The sequence below is a fragment of the Cuculus canorus genome, chromosome 6 (genome assembly GCF_017976375.1).
Source record: "Cuculus canorus isolate bCucCan1 chromosome 6, bCucCan1.pri, whole genome shotgun sequence".
NCBI lineage: Eukaryota > Metazoa > Chordata > Aves > Cuculiformes > Cuculidae > Cuculus > Cuculus canorus.
The window spans coordinates 9110942-9137871 of record NC_071406.1 but is presented as its reverse complement, the minus strand read 5'-3'; the positions used below and the strand labels follow the sequence as shown (position 1 = coordinate 9137871).

Genomic DNA, 26930 nt, shown 5'->3' with positions numbered 1-26930 from the left:
ATCTGTTCTTCTATCATAGACAAAACTGACATTCACATTACATTATCAAAAGTTGAACACAGACAAATTTCATATCCTTTCCTATCTTATAGAAGAATATACTTATTTTATATCAACCATAAAGTGACTAAGTGATTATATGAACCACGGACATAAAGAGTCTGCAATATTTTGGGGCAGGATTTTGGAGGTATATGAAAATACAGTCCATAATAAAGCTTGTTATCTAATCTTTCCTAGCCTTGATTTAGCAGAAGTGTCAATCAGATTTTGACCTCTCTTCTCCTTGACTTTGTTTTTAGTTTTTATAAGTGGCTATTTCTAAAGCATTTTAGACTTCTGAAGTATAATTTTCTTGTTTCTGCACTACATGAAGCTACACAATTTTCACACAGGAAGCGAAGTACTCCTATTTTATGAGCCATTGGACTCGCAGTTAACATTAGCTAACAGAAAGAAGTGTGAATATTCAGATATGCTTTGTTACACATACACATGTTGAACAACACAACAGTCAAGATGAGAGGGGCGTATTTCTATTATCATCGCTCCTTGCAGGCTGCTACGCAAGAACATCCTGATGATCGCTCCTATCAAACATGTGTGCCTATGCTTGTTCGCACATCTGTGTGGGACTGCGTATAAATACATATACACACACACAAATACCTATGTGAAGAAAATAATTTACCTTCTAGCACAAAGTTACGTCAAATTTCCAAAATATTTGCTTACAAAAGTGTTATTGATATGAGACTGGACAGAAAAGTGCACCACCTGTGTCTATGGGTAGCATACTGATTCAGATATTAGCTGTGTGCTATAGTACTGATAATAGTGTAAGAATCAGGGCAAGGGGAAAGGAAGCATCTTTTATCTCCCCTCTTAATTTATTCACTATAAAGCTGCTGGGCCTTTTATTGTTCCACATGAAAAACAGTTGTAGAGGAATAATGCTCCTATAAAACATATGATCTCTCATTATTTCTTCCCATCTTCCAGACACAGCCATGTAGCTGTTCTCACAGAGGGCTAGTAACACCTAATCTTTAATAGTTAATATTTTTAAGTTACCTTTGATACCAGGACATGTTCATTGCATTTTATTGAGCAAAATGATAAAGCAGTATCTTCTACGCTAAACTTAGCCCTACCTCTGTTTATAAAAGCTCTTGTGCTCTAGAGCTCAAAACATTTTATATCCAACCTTGATATGTAAAAATGTAATTATCCCTGCTTTCCAAAATTGTGTTTTCCTGCTGCATTCTTTATTCCCCTTTTCTAAGACGGAGAAAACTCCTTTTGTACTGAGTATCACTTCTGAAAGTAGAGAATGTGCATTTAATGCTTATTCTCCTCCAACTTCATTTATATTTACGTGGAGTGGGCACCCAGAAATTAATAACTGAAAATGGAAATTAGTTCAGTAGAATACCTTCAGAGAAAGTAATAATTTAATTTTGTCTTTGAAGAATAGTTTGAATTTAATTATTTAGATGGAAAGGCAAAAAACATTTACATTTTACAATGCCAGTTCAAGAAACCCAAGAATCAAGCAGCAGCTTAGGAAGAACACTGAAGACTATTAGGTAGCTCGAACCCTTACGTGAAGAAAAATATTACATTCCCCATGCTTACCATGAGCCTGATAAAGTACTTCTTGTATCAAAAATAAAGCAGCAGAAGGCTTCTGCAATTAAGCTCGTAACTGGATTTCAGATAATTTCATAACAGGATCTGACCATTTAGCACATTACATCTAATACCAAAAAAATACCAGAATGTCCAGTCTTGCAAAATAATACACAATCTGACTTTCAGCTGCTGGTCAAAAGTTGCTACTAAATCAGGCTTTTTGTGTGCCCATTTCCTGAAAATATTTTCACTTTGTGTTTCAAATCCTCAGCCTCTGACACAGTAACTTTCCCCACTGGAGATTAGAAGCATGATTAAAAAATTTGGAAGAGATAATAAAAAAATATTTAGTAGCCTCCTTAATTTCTCATTGACTTCTGAAAGACATGACTTCAGCAGAATTATGGTCAAATACCTTAAAAACTCAATGAGATGGACAATGCTCAGCCATACAGGTTCCCTTTCCTATAGAAACATCCTCCACAAGACAAATGATCTCCAAATATGCTTTAAAGTACAGAAGTTCTCTAAGAAATCCCCCATGCATTGTAAGTAAGAAAATCATACCTGATATTAAAATGTTCTTGCTCACTTGTTGTTTTCAGAATAAATTCAAGCAGAAAAAGATTTCCTTTTCATTTTTAGAGCCATTTGCCTCATTAGCATCATGAGAAAAAGGAAAAATAAAATAAAGCCTTGACCTTCTCAAACGCCATTTTAAGTTACTCATATGAAAATACGGCAGGTCAAAAGAGCAAAAGCCTTTAAAAATAAAAATGGCAGATTAAATATGTTTATTTAGGAGTTGCTTCATTACTATTAATTAAGCTCATGAACCCTGAGAGATCTTTTCTCCTTCGTTTGCAAATAGAAGTGGTTTTGCCAGGAGGGGGTGCCAAGCAGCCACAGCATTAATTATGCAAAAATAAAAACACATGGCAAACATTTTATAGAAAGTTGTTACCAATATTTATAGTATTTGTGCTTTGAACCTTGTTAGAGCAAACAGTAAATGAAGCTTTCAGCATCTAATGGCTGTTAAAGCATCTGTTGAGCAAGGTATGGTCTAGCACAGTCCTGCTAATTTCTCATTGCTAAAATTAGTCTAGTGCTTATCTCGGTACTTGACAGGTAACATAACACCAAAGACGCCTTCTGCTGCAATATTTGAGTTATCTAAAACAGTATTTGAAAACCATAGGAAAAAAGGCTAAAATCTAGAAGAGAAGGCTATTGTACGTAAATATCATGTTAATACAGCAAAATTCAGTAGTCTGATAGATAATTACATTTTTGTGGGGCAATTGGTGTTGAGGGGCAGGGAAGGCAAAATGAATCTCAGAGCAAGACAACCAGGATAAAGCAGAGAGGTAGAGATTTCTTGAACTGGTGCATTTATTAATAACAATTAAAGCACATTTTGGTTTATTTTGTTTTTGGGTTTCTGTTGCTACTTGTTTTTAAGTAGCTTCAATACCAGGTGAGGTCCTTTTATGCTGGATTTTTTTTTTTTTAAATTATTTTCATAAAAGCTTCAGCTTCTAAGCCATTTTATCTGTAAGTACCCTGTTCCATCTTTTGGAACAAGAGGGCAATTTTCTTGTTTTCCAATATTTAAAATATTTTCTAAAAATTGATGAGAGCATCCTGAATCCACAATTCAGCCTCAGTCAAAACACTATTCTTCATGTACACAGGATAATAGGTATTTCTACACAATGATGAACTAAATTACGTTAAAGCATAGTAAAAGCTCATCTTCAGTCCTACCATTTGATAATGCTATATTTTGTGGATGGCATCAAATTTTGACAAAGAAAGCCATCAAGCTTCTACAAAATGATCTTTTTAGTATTCTGGAGAGCTTTACTATTTTCTTGATTTCTGCTTTGCTAAAATACACATTTATTTATGCACAGACATTCACACAGAAGTCAATCAATCATTATTTATGCTGATCCATCCAAATGTATATATATATCAACCTCCCTTCAATAACAATGTATCAAAAGAATAACGAGCTCAATGTAATAAATAACAAAAAATAACCTATTATAAACACAAAGGCAGAGTGACTCATGTAGATATATGCTCACAGAATAAAGTGAAAATAAAGTATGTCATACAAAATAAACAACACGTACCAGCCAGGCAGAAGAAACTTAAACTTTGCAAAATGTCTTTTGTTAAACTGAACAACTTCTAACCACACTTCACTGGGAGCTACTTGAAGTAATCCATCTGATGGCTAACCATAAGAACCATCTGTAGCACAAGAAGCACTGCAGAGGAACACTGCATCTTTCATAGAAAACTCTACGTATACTGCAGACCAGAGGTCAGCTTTTATATTCAGCCTTCTAGCACGATACATCTCCATAGAGATAAAAAGGGCTGTCTCCCCTGTATCAGATACAAGCCAGGACCAGCACAGAAACTTTAAAACCTTTGCTACAAACTACTGGAGAAAATAAGGCCAAGGAAGAGAGAACACTGGATAAAAATTCGGCATTTCAACACCAGATGTCCTTCAAACTTCCCCAAAGTGTCCTCCTCCTCAGTAAAGCCCTCCTAGCAGGTATGGCATCTCTCTGAGACAATGCAGTAAGAAAACTCGAGGCAGGATATCTACTTGTGCTGGTCTGCTTTCCTTGGAAATAGCTAATGTTATAGACGTGAGGTAAAGATATGAAGTAAAGAGATAATTGACTGATCTCTCAAAATTTTAGTGAAATATGACCAAGTAAAAGAAATATTTAGCAAATAACACAAACGGCTCCCTAACGTATTAAGACATGCAGAAATGGTACTCTAGATCTGGCACAGGTCTAACACATTTAAAAGCAATTTAAAGAGTGTGACCTTGAAAATAATTCTCAAAAATAACAGCTATGTGACCTTAAAATACATTAATTCATTAGACAGAAGTTTCTCTTCCCTAACAGCAAACGTTATCAATTTCTCCACCAAAATGTCATGACTCAAACAGCAGATATTTCTCTGAGCTCCTCACTTAATATTTACAAAATCCTCTACTCTAGGTAAACAGTAAGAAACCAAAATAAATTGCAACCACGATGGTGGCTTCAAAACAATGGTGTCATGACCCATTGATCTGATATCTGATATAAACATAGCGCTGTTGTTCTTCACTAGCCACGTGTGGCATGCTGTCCCATTAGACAGCTCCAGAAATTATTTGTAACAGTAGATAACTCAGACTGATGCATGATTTTCTCAAGGATGTGAGGCTTTACTGTATACTTTATTTCACTGCAACCGTACTACCTCCTCTAAACAATAAGCACTTCCTGGCTTCAAATAAATTTTCCTGCTTGAACGTTTAATTTCTTTTTGTTTTCTTCCTTCATCTTCTTATATTATCTATTTGAAACTCTTCATTGTTCCCCCTCATTTCAAGAATTTAAATTAAGATTCCTGTGTAGGCTATGTTGTTATTTAGGTTGTCTGCACAGTAAGGGATTGGAAACACCTTGTCCTACACTATAGCTATATTTGTTGAAAGCAGTTGATTCTAGTCTATGTGTTATCTCACACCATTTGGATATAAACCACAACCTTCCAAAGAGTTATAGTGTAAAGTTAGAATTTTTGGCTCAGTCAGTCATACACGTGTCTTTTGCTTCACATCTCGTGCTAATTTTGCTAACTAGTCATGGCTGTAGTATTGCTATCCTCTTCTGCACTGCACCTGGAAGGGTGCTATTTCTCTTCCTCTGAGAGATCCTCATATACTTTGTTTCTGTGATGGCCACAGGGTACCTGTTATGGGTCTCAAGCCTCTCTAGATGAAAGTCTGTATACACAGTTGATTTGTTCTCCACTTGCTTTTCAGCTGGAATGAACATCTCTTGGAAATTATAATGATTTTGTTTACGGTACATATTTCACTGCTTGTTTCATGAAGAACTATTACTCTTTCCATTACTACACGGAAAAGACAAATAAGCATTATTTCAGCAGGGACTTTGGCAAATCAGTCACAGCGTATTTGGCAACATGTCTGGAGACTGCCTCCTTGTTTGAACCCAGATACATGATATTGATAGTTACTACTGATGGTTTACCATGTTTTAGACCTTTCCCTTTATGACTTCTTCACACAGCCTCAATGCTGATTGCTTCCTGTATTACCTTTATCCAAAGTTCCCTGATAAAGTGTTTGTTTTAATGACAAATTTCATAACTGGGTACCATTATGGCAATGTGTCCTCAGCCACAACTTTTCTCTGCTTAACCTATTCTCTGCTGTTCTGTTTCTGCTAGAGGCAGCTGTTCCTTTGGACAGTAGCAACAACGATTATTCACAAGTCTTTATTCATTCATGCTCCTTCTACATTTCTGGCTTGCTGCTGAAGTGGGAAGGTGATGTGGTAAAACGCTTCTGTCACTTTAGAAACCTCCTTCTACTACATAAACATCTTCAAAAGGACATCCTTCTTATTGACAATTCTTATGGAAACAACCTTCAGCATACTGTCATCGCAGGTTTACATCTAAATGACATCACTTGGTATCATTCTGAGTGCACAGAAAGATGTGTGTTTTAATCAAAGTTGTAATTTCTTTATTCTGCAGACCACAACAAAGCCCACAGCAGAGCAGGTATTATTAAAGCATGACATTAACTGTATTAGGGACATTCACAAAGATGAGTAATGTCGTCCTCACTGAAGTATAAATTATGCCAACATTTTCAAATTTGGACAATTAAGTTTGTACCTAAAAACGACCAACTATTTTCTGCAATTCTGAGACTTGATACGAGTCCACCTGAGCCCACACCTGAAAGTATGCATACATAGCTCCAGAATAACAATCTAGGCAAAACTGATAAAGATAGCATTATTCTGAGTTACCATTTTTCTGAAGTTGGTGATTGCTAAATCTGCTCCTGTTCTTAAGACACATCTCGGGAAAACAAAAAGTTCATTTCCCAGTATTCACTGCATGCAATTTTACTTGTAGTTTAGATTATTAATTAGAGGTACAGCACAGACAAACCTTGCAAACTGCAACTTACTTTAAAATATTTTTTAATTCTGCTTAGTTTTGCAAATGCACAATCTTTCTCCTACAACCTACGTAGGTTGCTGTGTTCTATAATACTGCCTGGTAAATAACGTACGTATTTGTTACTGTCAATCCTGTCACTACGCTCTCATTATTAATAAATAATGTGGTTAATTATTAAAACATACTAGACATGTTCCAATTACTTTTTCCTTCCTGTCTTCACTTACATAATGCAATACATTTTAAGCAGACACATTTTTCAGATTCCCACCATCTTGATAAATGTTATAAGCAACAGCGTATATTCTCTAGACGTTCAACCTATGGCCTCTCTGCTTGAGCTAGTCAGACATGTAAAGAGGCTTTGGGATCACGCCTGTGGGAATTAATGAGTTTATTAGAACATTGTAACAAGGATAATCTGAATTTCTTATTCTAAAGCTTTTATCAGCCTTTCTCTTGCCCTCAACTAACAACACAGTTCAGTTCAAAATCACTGTTGTTCCTAAAGCCACATTTTTTTTTTCTCCTATTGAGTTTGGTCATGATGATCATAGATAATTTATGTTCATAAAAAATGGTAAAGCTGTCGGTAGAAAACAGAATAGGAAACATAGCATTTCTGGGTTTATTATTATTAATTCAATGTAGCACAACTGACCTTGGCAGCAATTTTCATAGTGAAATAAACCCAACATTTTTCATTGAATCACCATTCACCTCTGGATGTTAAGCTTTTACTTTTGCTCACAGTTTTCATTGATCTTGCACTTGAAAACTTCTCTTCACCTTAAACTTTCCTGCTGTCATAGTAGAAGCCGTAAAAATGTTTTTTCTGAAAATTACTTGTGTACATATTTAGATGAAGATGCGATTCTTTCAATAATTGTACACTTTGCTTACTAGGATTAGACTAGAAAAACATGTTAATAAATAAAAATAAACAAACAGATCCCCTAAAAGCTAGAACAGGACAATACTATTAGTGTGCAGAAGTATATATAACAAAACTTATCTTGGGGCTTTATCTTTCTTACTTCAGTCTGTCTGCAGTAAATACATTATTAAACTCCTTCCATTATAGCATTTGTAATGACTGTGCTTACCAGTTGCTGTCCTTGGATGCCCCAGGCTGCATACTGTAAAACTGAATCCTCTACTTCTGGAGGATTTAACTCCCAAACTTCCCTTGAAAAAACGTAAACATTTTTACTTAACACACTGGAATCACCTTACGGATAGAACCACTGACAATGACATCATATTGAAAAAACAACGAGACCTACCTTGTCTGTATGTTATAAATCACATATGAAGCTGTATAAGAATAATGAAAAACCTGTGGGGGAAAAAAAAAAGAAAGCATAAAAATTACAAAAAACACTACTGGATTACATACAGACTAACATTATAATAGTCAAAGCCTTTCAATCCTTCTTAACATTGGTATCTTCATAGTTTAATGATTTTAGCATATTAGTTATGGCCAACAAACTTGAACCAGGGTTTGAATGCTGTATGAAAGACACAAATACTCAGCTATTAATTTTACCAGACTCTCAACCTGTACAACAACTGCACAGAAAAGGTCCCAATCAGAAAAAAAAAATGTTCCTGTTTGACAAAAGGATTTAAAAAAGGCAAACTGAAACCAAACAGTAAAATCAAAAACATTGGGAAAAATAAAACACTTTTGCTTGTATTTCTTCAAGTTATGGTCAAAACGATTGTACAGGAATCACAGTTATTTTACTTGAAATTCAGACATACAGGGTCATGCGATGTTTTTCTGACCACCTGCCCGGTACAGACTGGATGACCTTATGGGCTGTGGCTCACAGAACAGAATGGAGAAACCAAGTCCTTACTGGGGCTCTGTTTGGAGTGGCTTTCCTTGAATGTGGTTTCAGCCTGATTTTGACCAACTTTCTTTGAAAGTCAGGGGAAGTTTAGTGGCAGATAGGAATGTCTGGACTCGATGATTCAAGAGGCCTTTTCCAACCTGGTGATTGTATCACAGAATCATAGAATCACCAGGTTGGAAGGGACCCACTGGGTCATCAAGTCCAACCATTAATGATTCTATAAGTTTGTTTTACCTGAGATTTCTCATATACAACATTTTTTTTGGTAAAATAGAGAAATAATTGTCTGTAAACCTTCCTAATTCAGTGGCAAGTTTCTAGCACCTGCTGGTCTCAGAACCCCTCGATTCACTGGATGGGAGAGAAAAGCAACCTGAATGTACGTTCTTATGCTGCCATCTTTATTTGTTGAACATTCTGTTGAAGTCAATTGAAACAAATGCTATTGCCATTTAAGTAGAGAATATCTTGCAAGGCCTGATGTGTGAAGCCCCAGGGCCCATGGTGGGGAACAGCGTGGTACAGCATATAATGTTATGGGCCACCACACTGAAGGGCTAAAATCAAAGCAAACTATTTATTACACGTTTTCTCTAAAGTCAAACATTAGTTTATATATATATATAAATACACATAGTGAATAACAGACATTTTGCTGTCTTCCAGGCTCAGGTGATTTGTTTTACCCAGCTCATTTCTTTACCGCAGCTCACATAATGAAAACAGCATAATTCTATAGTATTAATTAGTTTTATTATGAATTTTAATTACTTCATGGTCTTGGAATATATATTTGTGACTAACATTTATTCATTCTTCTTTTTAATGTAAACTACTGTCAGAAAGAAACATAGGGTGACATCCACTACTTTTACTGGAGCTCCACCTCTATGAAGTTACAGGATCTCTGTCACTCAAAGGACTTCTTTCTGGACACTGTCAGGCTAGTTCCAGTTAGATGGAAACAGATACAGCTGTAAAGCCGAAACCTTAATATAGATATATGCATTGCAAACTCTTTAGTTAATGCTACCTGCACCAGGATATCTCCTCCAAAGAGGAGAAACAAAGGAGGATCACACATGAACAGAGCCATCGGAATTTGCGGCTCAAATACATCAGAGGGATTTCAGTTGCTATTTTGGCTAGAGGTCATTCAGTAACTGAACCACCCGAAACACCCTTCCACTGACTCCTTTTCCATTATTAGTGCCCTGACAACACACACTGTGAATTTAGCATGTCCTGAAGCCTTGCTGGCTGGTGCTGCAAAATACCCAGAGAGGTCTGTCAGATTAGTAATCATATTTAGAGCAACAGCTGAATTTCCATCCAATAAGATTTCCCTTTTAGACAAGAATCAGTTCCATTTTCCAACTCTACAATGACGACCATAGAAAGTGTTGCTTCAATGAGAAGAATGACACATAATTATTATGCCCCAAAGAGCCTCTTTTAATACTATAGCTTATGATAAAGCGTTGTGGCAAGGTACCAAACTCTGCTGAGAATTGCTAAATGTGACAGAAATAGAGACAAATCGTAATAATACGTCACCAAGAAGAATATCCTAACAAATCTGATTGATAATTATTTTCTATAAATACCTATCATAAACACATCTACCACCATGCCTCTATACTATATATACATACATCTAATTACATATGTTATATATACACACACACACACACATCTAATTATATACATAGTAGAAGTAGACCACTTTCTTATACACCATAATGTTTAAAGTTCAGTGGGTTTCTGGGTAAAAATAACTGGTAATAACACGATGATTATCGATAAAGACAGAGTATTCAAACACTCATGGTAAGACAGTTGAGACAAACCATTGGATTCAAAGCTCCTGCTTTCTTTTATAAATCTTGTATTGCTAGAGGTAAGAAACAGCAGATCAAAAGGACATAAATGGTTAAATCACGGTGGTTCCTGCACAGGGTGTACGTTGCCAGAGGCTGCCCAGAGGGGTACTTGCCAGCAGCTGTTTAAGGGGATAGTCTCATACAGCCAGTTACAGGGAAGAGGAATGGGAAAAGTATATCACATGTCATGTGTGGAGGGCTGGTAAGTATTTCGAATAGAAATATTTATAAAGTACACTATTAGACAGAATGTATTTCAACAATAAATGCTAAACTAATAAGTAATTTTGACAGCTTTAACAGCAAATATGCTATAATAATATGAAAGATGCTTTATATTTCACGTGCAAACTCACCTCTAGCCTTGTGGTAAAATTTCTATGTAAATGTTCATACAGAAGTATTAATACCTTTGAAAGACCTCCAGAACCAGAGGAGATCAACATTACAATGAGGTCACTTGCAGAAAGGATGTTGATGTTTTTTCTCAAATTACTCCTGTCAGTTTTATTTCTTAATAGGAACATCATGAATAAATTACGAATAGGAAGTTTCCTAATCCATCCTGCATTCAATAGCCACATACTAAAACACCATCATTACTGAAATTAAAACAAAACAAAACAAATACACACAGACATATCAACCCCGAAACAACAACAACAAAAGACGTAGAAAAATCTTTCTTTTTCGCATCTGGCTTATATCTATAACGTGTGTCCTACTCCTACGACACTCTTGCAGTTTTGTATAAAGGCTCACTTACTAAAAAGGATCTCCACAGCTCTCTCCACTATTTTAGCTGAGCTTTAACTTGCACAGTCCTGTCGTGCCTGGCACCACACATCTACTGATCCCTAACATACCACATCTGGAATCATAGAAAAGAACCCAAGCTGAGGGCACTGAGCCTGGTACTAACCACAGGGAGCATCAAAAATCCTCAGACCTTCCATGCTGCCACCAACGGCGTCGCTTCTGGAAGGCATACACAGGCCTGGGGGATTCTGCCCTGCAACTCTTGTTTTGGGGGAAATGCACTGATCAGAAAAAAACCTGATGATCAGGTCATTTATGATGGAGCTTGCAAAGAAACAGACTGAGAGCTTGCAAGAGTAAAGCTTGGGCTGCAGTGTCCCGTCTTTCATGTTGTACTTATAATGAACGCAGGTCATCATCTTCATCACTATTCTGAAATGTTTACAAACATTTCTTATATCCATGCCTTCCAGCTAGGGTGGTATCGAAAGACTAAACTAAGGTTAATATTTGAACACGGACAGTAAGTTACTCCAGCTGACAAAAATATGACATACTTAAGTAGTGTGAAACCGAAAAAAAGAGAGGAAGCTTGTGGTGAAAGCATCCAGGTGCAGAGAAGCGAATCAATAATGAATATGGACACAAGGAAGGTCTCTAGGAAGTGAAGCAATGGCAATGTGGGAGAGCAAAGCCTTTTAAAATATTAAATGCATTGCAGTAATTTCTGCACTGTCATATCAGTGAAGGAAAACAGAGAGGAAAATAGTCTGGCACAGTTTGTGAGGAGCCTTACCTCCACATGGCATGGATGCTTGCTAGGGTTCAGACCTTTCTGACAAGTAAACAACTTGCCTGTTTTGATTGTGATAAGCAGGAAAATGTTCCCTACAGTGCTAAGAAATGCGAAAAGGCTTTTTAGATCAGACAGACAGCATACTTCCCTCTCAATATAATTTATTTAATTCTTCTTTCACCACAGAACACAGTAGGTAACAACTTTTGCATATCATATATTTCTTTTGTATTCAATCTTCCATCAGTTTATAAACTGAAGACATGTTTTCATATGATGCTACTCAACACTGAAAAAGTTAGCTGCATTTGTGTATGAAAAAAATAAACTCAGAGAACTATATTAAAAAGGACCTAAAAGAAAAAGGTGAAACATGTACTTCAAGACAAATTGCTCCAGTCAAAACTTATTGAAATAACAATCTATTATTCAGCTAACAGGCAACAATAAAAACCAGCACACTTATCAATCATGATCTGAACTTTTAGATGACATATTGTTCTAGGTTTTATATGTCCTTTATTTTCTGTCTTTCAAGGAATATCTTTGTCTTTCTAAGGTGTCTAAAAATGAAATACTGTCATGAAAGCAATGCAGAGTCCAGCAAAATGCAGGAAAACAATGTGCAATATACACTTAGCCATATACACTCCATTAATGCTGTAACTTACGCCAGGAAACATTCAGTTTGCTGTCCTCAGGTAATTTGGAAAACATCCCTCAGCAGAATACTGTTTATCCTAAAAAGCTGCCAAGAAAATCTCACTAGCAGTATTTCTACAGGACAATGAGGATGCTCGGATCCAGGGAAATGGAAGAGAGTTGATGACATTAGAAAATTGCAGCATTATAATCACAAAATGCTTCGGCATGCCAAGCACCCTGACGCATTCTTTACCAATTTCCTATATTATAAACCAATTATACTCTTTCACATGTTATTTATTTAGAGCAATAATGATGCCACCTTGGTAGCATAACTTTTTGCAAGGCCGTGAACCGTCCTATATTTTCATTTTTACCCACGCAGACACCCACACTCTGAACTCATCTCTGCAGTTGTCAGTGCTGCTAGACTATGTAAATTATCCTTTCAGATTCAAATAAGACTTCTCACAGGGCATAACAGCACTCAGTCTGAGCAAGCACGATAAAAAAGTGACAGTATATGAAATACATTGAAAATTTTAGCATCTGCAGTAATACTTTCCGTTATCCCAAAGTTTGCCAGCCACACAAGGTATATATCTCACACAATATTCCTGTGTGGTAGGTATCTTGTTTATTTAAATTGTACCTAGAAGGTAACAAAGAGACTACATAAAACCCATGCTCTTCCCATTATTTAAAAAAAAAAATGGAATGGAGTATCATTAAATAAATGAAATTGCAGAATATGCCATCATGCTCATCCCAATTATCTTAGAATACATACATTGACATGGAAAGAGAGGCAGTTCCTCAGGTAAGGTTCAAGATCTTAATGATTCAGCAGAGAGGTATCAGACCTTTATGGGTTACTTTACACTTCTGATCACATGGGAAACAAAATCTAGTATTTTAAAAGATTACCAGATTGAAGAAAAATGATTATAGTATTATTATAAGAATTAAAGGAATTAATCAGTTAAAACCAGAGAGATCAGCTTTAGCTGTGAGAAGTATTAACTGCTCCCATATATTTAATGCCTCCTAAAAAGTACTATTCATAAACAAAGAAAGATCAAGTAACCCCTTTTATTGCTTCACAGGCATGAGTCAGTTATTAGGCAGTTAAAAGCTAAGAAAACCCATCCTAAAAAAAGCCTTCGTGTGCCTGAAAGCTCTTCTATTCTTTCTTGCTACATCAGTTGGTCTAATAAAAGATATTACACAGATCTTGTCTCTTTTATCTCTTCAGGCCATCACACCTGTAACCACAATGTTACTGAGAAACAAATGTTCCTGAGCTCAGCTGAGGAAAAGGACTGCCTAAAACTAAAAATGACCCCTCCCAATTAATAACCTGTGTTACAAGACATTTCACAAAACACGTGTGAACCAAGAAATCAAGGGAGAGGACACATTGAAGCAAGGAAATAGATAGGAATACATCTTGCCAAGGACACTCATTTCTTCATTCATCCGTGACTATTCTCACTTTTTAAGATCTTTTTGTAGTATGTTAGTGAAATTGCTCGGCATGTTTTCAAACTGCCTCAGTGGACGCCAGACATGGGAACTCCTGGCTGTCATACACAGCTTGAACAGCAACATGTGTAAGACTTTGCCTTCATCCTCTTTTCTACAGTCAAATTAAGCATTTGAAGAATTACTGAAAAATCTACTTATGCTCAAAACTGAACCAAAGAACTTTGCCATGGTAAAACGATTACAAGGCCAATGTTAACCAAAGATTCATCCATCATTCATGCAAGGAAGCACTCCCACACAATGACACATGGAGCCTCATTCACAGATTCAAGACCAAACCTTCAATAAACCTTCACTAAAGATTCAAAAATTTAATTAAGAGAAAGAAATGCAAACACATATTGCTTACTCTTTCGCCTGCAGGATAAAAGTGTCTTGGAAGAAAAATGGAGCCTGCAGAACATGCCATGAGCTACAAATCATAAGCAAGCACCAGACGCAGAGGGGAGAGAATATGAGGGGAACGTAAGGAAATGTAGATGCACAGGATTGTTGCTGAGACCTTTTGAAGGGAATATTGAAACTGATGCACTACGCATGCAGCAATCGCATCAAAAGTAAGTCACACAGCAAACAACACAAAACTGTGTTGATGACTTTGGGTAAGTCTATACCACAGGTGCACACAACCCATCTAACGCCACGTGATTTAACCCTCATTTATTGCACTCGCGATAGTGCAATAAAGTGCATTTTATTTATCAAGAGCTCATGATACAGGGCTTTGGCAAGGCTTCCCAAGCATGATGCTGCAGTGATCCAGCCACAGCACTTTCAGACTGCTATTAGTATCCACACACATTGCAACAACACACAAATTAAGACTCGGAGGAGGTTAGATGGCTCTATAATACATTCTTTTGTACTGACTTTTGTTACTTAATTCTCAGCTAGCATGAAATGAGCCAGCCAAGACAAAGAATTGTATTATGTATTTTCAGTAAGTTCAGTTACTATTTATTCAAATTCCATCTCTACACAAAATTACAGCCTATACAAAACTATACAAAGTCTATACATATTAGCTTCATAAATTATGCAACTTACTATCGAAATTATTTCTTCTCCAGCTAGTGATATTTTATGCTCAGCTTTGCATGGCATACACTGGTGTAATTCAGATTTCCAGCAATGAAAATTAGAAAAGACTTTGAGCAGGTCTTTAATGTCACATACCAACTCTATATTCTGATATACATTCAGAGAACACCAAATTATTTGTGGCCAAATTTCATCCACATTTTATCCAGTCTGCTGAAAGCAAGTGAGCTACAGTGGGAGGGTTTTAGTCTTTGCCTTATGCCATCAGGATTCTGAGCAGCAACTTCTTGCCTCCAAAAAAATGGATCAACATTAATATAACAAACTCCTATTCCTCATTTCGTTTTTATGAGCTTTAAGACATGTGACTTTGCAAGGACTGCAGTGAAAAGAGAATGGAATCAGTATCTAATGGGCTGAGCCCGAACTTTAACAAAACAATAAAATTATATATTTTCTTCCCTTTGTATTACAAGTTGCGCAATAGCCCTGTTAGTAAAATCTGTGATAGAGTTAATGAAATTAGTAGCAGCACGAGGCAAAGTATAGCTGCTGGATGGAATCTCCATCCATTTAGCAATTTCTCTGCTAAATAATGCTAAGGTTATCAATAACATTATTAGGTAAAATCCACCTTCCTTTAAAGCTGCATTATCATTCACTTCAAATGTTCTCCATCTGCCTATCCAGTGTGACCCCACGTGTTCCCCAGCACAAGAACTGCTTCTTAAGGAGATTAAACAACTAAATATGGCATAGTCATGTTTGGGTTTCATTTAATTGTCTGCTTGAGTGTGTAAAAAGCATCACCTTCCAAGTCACAGACAGATGAAACCACTATATAACCTTATGCTACAAATGAAGAGTTTAAATAAAACTCTTAATTATATCAATAAGGGACTAACCGTATTTGCGAAAATAATATTGGTTAAAGACTGGAATTTGGTTGATTTCATGCCATGGCAGAAAATGCAGGCTGTGTATTGATACCAAAGCTCAACTCACTTAAGAGTACACATCAGAAAAGGCTCACGTGGCCCTTCCACAAAGTGGTGTGTTCTGTTCTTGGGAGGTTTAGCGTTTGGCTGTTATTTGCCTGGTCCTAGGTTCAGCAAGAATTTAATCATAGGAGTTAATGACCAATTTCATATGGACTACAAGTGGCATAGAGACAGGCACAGAATTTAACTCCTTTATAAATTGTGGATTTGCACCACAATCCAGTAAGTCTTTTCAGTTTACCTTAATTTTAAACTGCAGTTAATGATACATTGATTCATAGTTCAAAAAGCTAGAAAGGACTGCTATGATCATCATGTCTGACCTCCTACATCTGAAACAAACTTCTAATTTTAAATAGTATGATACACAATTATTGATTCCCAATGTGCTCTTCAATGAGTTTCCCAACAAAAGAGTCTATAATTACGAGATGATGCATTTCCACACATCATTGAGCCCTTCTGTTTCTACCCAATTCTGGAAGCAAAAAAACTGAAGCTAATTTTGCCAATGTTGATTTCTAGTTCTCTCTATATTTTTGCATATTTTTTGACTTTTATAGGTAGAATAACTTGTTTCTGAAGCTCTGTATCTAACTCCAAAGAGTTAATCTAAGATAGCTTGACGCATTTGCAGCACTGAAGTTAAATTACAAGCTTATAACTTTGCAAAGCATTATGTTTATTTGCTCCAATCAACATCAAATACTTGTCATGATTGATAAGAAACACTACACATCATTGGTAACAATTTATGGTTAGCATTAATACATTGGGGTATGAAATATTGCCAGCCATAACAACTATATGCTGCCAAGCCAAAATAAATACAAAGGTGAGACATTTCTAGACACATAATTTATCTAAAAGAAAAAAGTCTGTCAAGGTCGCCTAAACAGAAAAGCACCTCTAAAAAAATCTGCTAAAGCTTCAACTGTTCCACATATCATTTTCCAATAAGATTAATTTTCTCAAGAAAAAGACATCCACTGCAGAATGTTAATTAATTCCCAATCAGCTAAACTCAGCTCATCTCACAAACAGTAATGTGATACAAACCACAGCTCGGAATAAATGCAGAAACTTCTTTTTCTTCTACATCAAGAGTGGAGATGGACTATCCTATATTTGGATATACAACTCAATCATTTTTGAATATATAATAACTTCAGATGAGTGAATTATTCAAAAAAGAATGTTCTGCATTGCTACTTCTGAAAGCCTCATATATCACTGTCATTTGAAATTCTATTAGTTACACTATCACGTAAAATACATTTCTTGTGTCTTGTATGAAATGACTTACAACAAAAATTTTCATGATTTTTTTTCTGGCTTATTCACCTTCATCGTTAAAAAACAGGTATGATTTTAATGAAACATTGTTACATGATGACAAAGCTGGTAAATCTCATGCCTCAGGCATAACGTGCGCATTTTTATTGATACACATGTACCTGCACATCATTCCTGAGTGTATATTAACACTTGTAATCAATATTACGGAAATTTTGACTTCACAAAGATTTGGGGGTTTATAGAAACTTGCCTTTTCCTGAATTGATTTGCAGGCAGCTTTACAGTTTGCGTGTGTAATTTGAGACTAGAGTAAGGGAAAAAGGAAGATACCAATTCTGAGAAGGCAATGAGAACTATCTCCATAGAAATGTGAGGCCAGTGAGGGTGCTTGCTTCTGGTCACTGCAGCTGAGGATACTAAACCTGTCTTAGAAAAATATGTATTTAAATGCTTTAATAATGCCTGGTACTTTAAATAGTCTGATGTCTCTACAGCTTACTTCCAATGTAACCTGAATCTTATATAAGAGACAACCTTTTTGGGAAACACATATTATCTCCACACATATCGAATACTATTAATTGAAACCAAAATAAATTTTAAATCACCGATTCTTGAAGGCAAAGCTGCATCAAGTCTCCTTAGACTGATTTCTGATGGTTTTATTTAGTTTACTCTTTGGGATACTGTGGAAGAAAGAATCGAGCCAAGACTTGGTTTTCTTCTCAGTTTTTCCAAGGTAATACGTTCCTTGCATATTATCTTTAATCAAACAGATTGCTGAAGAGGTAATTGGTAAATGCAAAAAAAAAAAAATATATATACCGCCTTGTTTTGAAGAGACACATTTCTACATGTGATATTCACAAAAATGTGCACAAGCTGATTCAAGTGAAACACATGGGTAAAAAAACTGTTGAGAAAATATCTTCTAAAATGACATTCCAAATAAAGTTAGATGTCCAGGTTCTGAGCATAAAACTGGACTGAAGATGCTCTGAAATGATGAAGATACAAAAGAAAAATCAAGGCAATATAATGGAACAATTTTAAAGTAAAGACTACACTCTGAATATCTCTCAAATCCTCCAGACAATCGGACTCACTCAGGCAACAGTCAGACAGCAGATTCTGGGTGCTCCTCTGCTGTTTGCTAACAAATAACATGAGGAGATGAAAAGACCCTGTGGAGCTGGGGAAAGGACAAGCAATGAGATAAATGGCCTGTGGGTCTGCAGAAACGCAAAGGGAAAATGGAAAAGAAAACTGGGCTGGGGGAAGCAGATGCAGAAACTAGCAAGCGTGGAAGATGGAAAAAGGAAAACAAAAAGACAGGGCTAAAAATAGCAGGATGGGAAAAAAAGAGAAATAATAAAAGAAGGAACAAGTTCAGAACAAAACGGAGCTAATACCATTCAGGGACTGAAAATGAAGAGAAACGGATCAAAAGAGAACAGGCGGCAGGGAGGGAAAGCAGTAAGCAGCTCTGCAGCGTGTGGGCATGGTGGCTGCAAAGCAAAGGCTTTTGGGAACTGTGAAGGAAATTCACGCAGAGCAGACTGACAGAGCCTTCCTCTTTTCAAGGATAAAAGACAGGAGTGAAAAAGGCAAATGGTTTTCTTGGGAATCTGACAGTTCAGTACTTGAATACATAAACTGAATGCCTTTCACTTCCTCGCTCAGCATCATCACCAGTTGCTTGGCAAGGATATGCCACATGGAAAATCAGGAAAGCTGCAGGTGTTCCACATGTGATAAGTCATCTTTTCCTCTCTGAGAGTCTTCCAGAGTGATAGCAAGACAAATTCAATGGTATCCTGTGTACTGGACTCTTCAGAATTTTTTTTGTTTTGCTACTGGGTTTCTTTTTTTTTCAGTTGTATTCAATTCCTTATTTAGTTTCTTATAAAGTTTTTGTGAGACAACAACTGTTTGACTGTCTTGACTTTGAGTACTTATCTGCCTGTAAGTTGAGCTGCAAACAGGCTTCTCTAGAAAGTTCTCTAGAAACTGTGTTTAAACTCTACAGGTGATTCAAATGCTGCAATTTAGATTTCTCCTCTTCTTACATCGGTTCTGCACTGCAGTGTGAACTCCAGTATTTTCAATGAACTATACCTACGAAAAGACAGCATGAAAAGAAGATCTTCTCCACAGAACTACATTCCACAACTATCACTACACCTCAATTTCATCTTTAGTTTTAAACTTCCTTTTTGGTCATGCCCTATTCATCTCCCTTATCTCTAGGATTTCTTTGGTGCTGCGGGTTCTGCTAGCTGGCTTATATTGCTTTCCTTCTTTTCCATTACCTTGCTACAAAACCGAGCAAAATATCGCCGCTGTCTCCAGTTCCCAACAATTGAGCTCACAGCTAATTATCCACTCCAGCACTTCCTATTAGCAAGCCATGATGCTGCTTGTAGTCCAAGTCTTCACTAATTTTCTCTTATTGTACCACACTTCTGTATTAGTCTCTGTTGTAGTTATTTTATGATATTATAGTTTCTTTGAGGGGGGTAACATGAAGTAGTCTCTTGTAGCAAATAAAAGACCTCTTCGTGACAAAGCGATTAAAAGGTCATGATAAGAGAGCTATTCATTTAGTACAAGGGACTACTTCACAGTGATGTCAAAGAAGCTACAACAGAAGCGATGAATACCTCACACCAAACTCGGCTCTCCAGGAAACATCTGATCTGGTGTCATATTTGCAGACAATAAACAGAATTAAAAAGGTTAAATTTGTGCAGGTGGTTGACTGCCTTCATGGAAAGATTGATTTTTTGCCTAAGACCCCAGGCTAACAACCTTTAATGATCTAATACCCCAAAGAGACTTGTTCTTACTTTAAAAGAACACAAAAATTGGATAATAAAGGGGCACATCTTAATATTTCTCTAAAAAGTGGACCAAACCATTTGATCTGTTAGGTCTGTCATACTACCAGTTTTCCTCAGAGCATGAGACTGAAGCTTGGTTTGAAGCATGATGTGCAACAAAGGCAGCTTTGCAAAGATGTGCTTAAAACATTCCTCTGGGACAGTAACATAAAGGTTTAGTCTTTGCTACCTAATTCAAGGTATTTCAACTCTGTCTATGGGTGCGTTTTAAACCATCTTTGATTCTATCTGTACCAAAGTAACTGTTCACTCTCATTTTGCAGGAATTCACTTATTCAACACTCCTCCTTTCAACACTGTTGAGAGATGCAAATTCCGGCAGACTGATCTGCTTTCCTGACTGGCCTGTTGGCCTAGTCAGAGAAGAGACAGTCAGCCAATTTTCTTTGATCAAGGAGCCAGGAATGCAGCCAATGCCTCTTCTGAGAAAGATGGAACGGGGTCCTCATACATAATGTAGACGGGAGATGCCCCTGCCATACAATGAGCTACAAAAAGAAAATTAGAAGAAAGAATAGCCAAAATAGTTAAAAAACACACACTTTTTTTTTTTTTTTTGGTCTTTGGGCATCTGCTCTGGAACAAAGTTTTCCTTTACAGGATTATGTATTACTTCTTAAAAGTCAAAGTAGTGCCAACTTTCACCATTTATATCCACTTGCTTGGTGGATTTAATCATGCTCTTCCAATGGTGTTTCTAGTGAAAGGAAGCTATGCCTTAGCATTTTTTTAAGCAATGATCTCAGTCAGGCTGACCCTCTTCTTTCAGACTAAGTAAATCTACGTTACTAGAAAGACACAGGCCTTCCAGGAAGGTTACTTGCCCCTGCTTCAATGAAGAAGTAACAAATTCTAGATTCCAATGGTAAGGAGCTGGCTCAATACTTCACTGTCTTATTTCTCTAGGTTTTTTTGTTCTTTAGGGAAATGACTAGTAGAGAGTTAGGGCTTTGTATTACTTTAAAATCTATTCTCATCCTTTTCCCTTGTAGAATGTTCTTACCACATCTTTTGTTCTATTTTAAAAATAAATAATAATTATATTGTTCTTGATGTTAAATATTTCCCAGAGAACTATTTTCTGCTGTGGTTGTACTGTCACAGAGCATATCAGATCAGTTATTAAACTGCATGAGATATAAACTGTTGTTAAGGAATGGCAAAACATCTTTTTTTTGTTGCTTTTTAGTACCCTCGCACAAGATCAGTATTAATGGTACACGCAGCAATGGCTACCGAGAAGCCTGTTTCTCACAGAATCTCTGGAGCAATATTTCTTTAGTACGGCCACGTATCTTCCCTTCGTTGCCTCCATGTGACATGGTTTTGGTAACTTTTGTGTTAACACCTGATAAAATGCAGTATAGTTTGCTTCCTGCTTGACACTACGCTTTTGCTGAGACATTTAAAAGCGCACTGGCAACTACGCCATTCATCATCTTCACTTACTGCCTTGTCACAGCAGAGAAAGGCAACTTCAAGAATGAATTCAGCAAAGTAGAAAAGCTGTCAATATTTTGTTAATGGATCTTGGTTGGTAGAGAACATACCAAAAGTACGAGTTACAAGGATTTCTGCACAACTGATAGTACAAATGGTACTGCTTTTATTAATATGGCTCCATAGAGAATGAATTTCGTTGTGATGGTGATGGCAGACCTTTCCTCCGTGTCTTTCAACATTCCGTAATTTTGTTGATAATATTTATAGATTTCCCCATCTGTCAACTCACTAGTTTCCCTATTTCCAGAGATATCGGTTTCAAGTATTTCATTAAAGCCCTGTTCTGATAATGCGTGCAGACAAGATTCACGAGGTAGCACATCGTGTTATGAACTGACTGCATTTCATGGTGGTTGCCGGGCATGTGAATGGTACTGGTTTCAGGCTGTTGCAGGACACTTCTTCCTCTGAGATGCAATCTCAGGTTGGTATTTCAAGCACAAAGCTGCACCCGTGGTTACGCTTTAAAACTATTTCTCTAATCATCCCTGAGTAAAATCTGCAGCTAACGTGCTCAAAATCTTTCCCATCAGTCATCAGCTAAGCAAGTATCACTAACACTACATATTTTCTTTTAGATTAAATGTTTTCATGATCCAGCTTCAGTATACTGTTAAAAAAGCACCTGCAGTTGAGCCCTTAACACTGCTGCATGGCCTACATGTCAATTCTCAAAACCTCACAGGTCACTTACACATTTTCTGAGCTATTGTTCTGATCACAAAACATAAGAAAGCTAAATTAAAAAGAAAATTGTTAGATGAATAAACAATTTTTTCTATGATTTATTATAAGGAAAACTATTTTTGCAACGTTTTGCTGGTAAGAATGCTTAATTTACCATTATATATACTGAGTTGAATGCGATTACAACTGTGATCTCCAGAAGGATTTATTTTTCTTTTGTAAGCCTCTGCCAAAGGTGACCAAATTGATTTAAAAAAACAAACAAATAACCTCTGCCTAGGAACTTCACATAGGAACTGTGATTTAGGATGAAACTTATATAAACAGAAATGTTAAAATGTACACAGACCCTCTGCCAACCCCATAATGTTTAGAAAAGGATAGATTTCTAGAAAAACGTAATGGTTCTGTGATGTTCATTATACAGAGGGTTAATAAATGCAACATCCACACTGTGAGGACTGAATTCAAACATGTTGGGAAAACCCAACATAAATGCTCCAGATTATATTTTGAAGCAAATAATCTAGATTTTGGCAGATCACCTGACAAAGAAAAGTTGAAAGGAAAAGACTCTTGACAGAAGAGTCAGAGTTTCCTCTGTTAGGGAACCCTATCCTCACTTTAGATCTTTCACATCGAGGCATTGATAAAAATCGCGTACTGCTTGACCCTGTTAACCACTCCACCCGTGACATGAATGCATCTGAAAAGTGATCGCTACAGGATATTTATATCTCATGAAAATCTTTTTATTCATCTCTGTAAAGTACGGTTGGTTCACTAACGTATAATTTTTAGCCAGAAATACAACTGGAGATATTAAATTATTTGCACAATGAAACCTTAAAGGATTATTTGTTCACGGAGATGAACTAAGTAGTCATCAACTCATGGGAATAAGTTATAACTTAAATAGATTTTTCAGCTTTCTTGCAGGCTGAACAATAATATCAGGTTTCTCTCATGGCCGTATTTGACATAATTTTCAATGCTTCTTCTGCATAAAACACACGTGGGGAATAGAAATCTAAACTTCCTAAAGATGGATGCATTCAGGTGTCAGATGAAGTCAATGACATGTCAATCAGATGCATACTTCCAGCATGATTCTTAAAGACCATCGTTAATGCTTATCTCTACCTTCAGGCATGCACTTATTCAATTACCTCTGTAAATCTGACACATAAGCTCTTGGAAATTGTTACCCTTACCCTTTCCACAAGCGCTAAAGCCATCATAATCAAAACAAAGAAATCCAAGTGATTTTACATCAAATACCTGATGTAAAGTACTTATATTCCTCTCACATACCCAAGTGAAGCAAATTCCATAACATAACCACATACTTGACATTTAATTAATCTTCCTTGTAATTCAATGGGAATAATTAAATGATTTAACCTAAAACGATTATGCACATAATGAGTAAAAACAGATCAATCCTTTTTTTTTAAAAATTTCAGTAGTGGGGGTTATAAAAATGTTTAAGCACCTTTAATATGATGAACTACCTTGTAAAATTCACATTTTGTCATTTTAAAAATAATAATGGGACTTCAATCAAATTAAGCTTCCTAGATTTCCAAATTAGCAGTGGCTCTTTTATTATAATCCGCTGGCTAGACTCTCAGTAGCTGTACTGTTTTCTAAGGTTTTGGACTTTATTGAGTTATGTCCATTTTGAACATCTATATCCTTTTTTAAAATACTTGGTTTTGTCTTTTATTTATATTTTTCTTTTAATGTGGTTTATTTGACACAAGAGATACAGAATAGGCCACAAATTCAACAGGGAGAACAACCATTTCTGTTTGGTCTGTATCTTGATCATCAAGTTCCCCGAAAGCTTTTCTCCCCTTACAGAAATTCATCATCAATTTATCAAAGTGATTACAGAATCTCTGTTACTAATAATGGTGCAGCAATTTGAATGACTCTTACTCAGGCTTCTTTCAAAGATAAGATTCATGCGTAAGATTGCTACAAGCAGCAAAGCTCTGTACACGGTGAGGAGAAGGGATAGGATTCATGGGAAATCCACCCTCTTGCAGGGTGCAGATTTATTTTCCATCTGGTTCCGTGGCCTCAGACTGAGTGGTTTAACCAGTTCAATATTCTCACAAAGTCTGAATCTTCTCTGACTGAATTCAATAACAAAATTTCACAGTCATCAATGGTACCGAGCACAGCTATCCTCACGAACACGAGTGCCGTTTCAGGCAACTATTTCACTTGTAGACCTCAGCCTGCAATTAAACAAATAAATGTTTCATAACAGTCTGTGGAGTGACCTTAATATGCACTGCTCCCATTCCAGCTAATATTAAATGAGTACAGACATACATAGATTAAATGTGAATCCTCTGGGAATGTGATTAAATGTGACCCGAAGAATTAGTACTTGTTAAAGAGTTGATCATTCCTTCTTCTCTCTTTCAATATTAAGAATGATAACTGTAAGACAAGTGCACTCCACAAACACAGCACTACTGATGTACTACAGAACACAGACAGATCTCTGCAGCCTATTGCTGCTTTATATATGGATGCAAGCTATATGATTATTTTTAAATTAATCTGGTGGGTTAGGAATTTTTAAGGGTCTATTAAGAACTTTATTCGTTCTTAGGTATGTATTCTTTTTTTCTCTTTTTATTTCTTTGTTGTTCAAATTAGGTCAGTGGTACCTCACAGCTAAGAGATATATATAACTAAAGGCGACTGAGTTCCTTCTGTTAGCAGGCACTTCTCCATTAGTACTTAGGAAGCAAGTGAAGTCAGGCAGGCAGCTAATGATCTGCTTGGATAGAAGAAATTTTAACTCCCTCATCATCCATTCCAGTTATTAACTGATGGGGCTTCCTACAGCAGACTGCTTTCTTTACATATGTATTATTCTGGTAGAACTGATCTAACAGGACTTACACTCAGGAGCCTATTACTATTTTTGTCTAGGAGAACCTGCATTTTCCAGTATTCCCAAGCAGATCCTTCTATATTTCCATTTGCATTTCTGGCATAGCTCCTACCAGAATGAATCTCTATTAGACCACATTAGTTGTAAAATGTAACACTAAAATTCTCTAGTCTTCCCGTTGTGGCCACTGCAGATAATTTGACCACAGAGCTCCTTAAGCAATTACCCTTCTGGTGATTGTAACTTTGAAATACAAAGACGAGATAAAGACTTTGTAGTGCTTCATACAACAAGACTGCATCTAGCAAGGCTATCCATTTATTCTATACTAATAACAACACATTTACTTCTTTAACATCTTCTCAAATATTTTTATCTCACGGCAGTGTTGCACTATATTCCATAAATACATTTTAAGAAATGAAGTGTCTTCAGTGTAGAGTTCTCTCTCCACAGCATTTTAGCAGTAACTTACAAGTTATCATTAACTTTCTAACATTGACATATGATTCCTCATCTAATTAATTTATCATGCAATTAATTCTGAGTAATAACTTACGGTGTGCAAACTGAAAAAAAACACTTAAAAAATAAAATAAAAAATGCCTGAAATGATGTTGTTTAGTGGACTTTTCATATGAAACTTCATTTTGCTTTAATTAAATAATTGCTGGTAATAAAAACCTACTAAAACTATCTTATCATAATTCAAAAATACAACTGTCTTATCAATATAGCAAATTATGTTACTTTTCAGTAGGATATCAATAAATTTAAGAACTGTCATTACAGAATATTAGCTTTATATTCAATTTTCCATTTATAACTGAAGGCAAAGAGTGATTCATGATCTTCTGAATCACTTCTTTCGGAATACCTTTTTATTCCTCCTGTTTACCTAATTATCCTAATCATGATGCATTTTTTCTCCATGCTGTATGATTTGTCTTAATAGGCGTTTCTCTAACATACTACTGCAAGAAAAGAGACCAGTGTAGCAAAAAAACTGTAGTCTTACAACTCTGACTGCTAATGCAGAAGAGCTAATCAATATTCTGACTATAACAGGTTTTGCAATCAATAGGGAAACAGGAATTTAAGTCTCAAAGATGTGAGTAAATAGACTTTCTCTATTATTGGATTATCCTCTGCAGTGAAACAGAGTGAGCAAAGGACTGTAACAGTAAGCAGTGTGAAATTAAGTACCTAAAATATCAATGCTTGATGCAAAAGTGATAGAAAAATCTGACTGAGAACCAGCCACAGTCTTACCTCAGCATAGAATGAGTTGCCCCTAAAGCATTTAGAAAGCACTAGTTTAACCAAGTTACAAACAATGTCCAAGGGTGGAAACTCTACAAGCTTTTCAAAAGTTAATTTCAGTTTTTAACTACCTTTAGAGTCAGGA

At 36.2% G+C, this 26930-nt stretch overlaps 1 protein-coding gene across 5 annotated transcripts in view; it reads right to left on the bottom strand.

Annotated features, from left to right (window-relative positions):
* DPP10 (dipeptidyl peptidase like 10) overlaps positions 1-26930 on the bottom strand; it is a 521204-nt gene that overhangs the window by 74096 nt on the left and 420178 nt on the right. For all 5 annotated transcript variants that reach the window (XM_054070220.1, XM_054070222.1, XM_054070221.1 and 2 more), the window contains exons 6-7: positions 7959-8011; positions 7779-7860 (exon numbers count right to left, since the gene is read on the bottom strand). In XM_054070220.1, coding sequence (XP_053926195.1) covers positions 7779-7860; positions 7959-8011 — 135 coding nt within the window. The remainder of the gene's footprint in view (positions 1-7778; positions 7861-7958; positions 8012-26930) is intronic.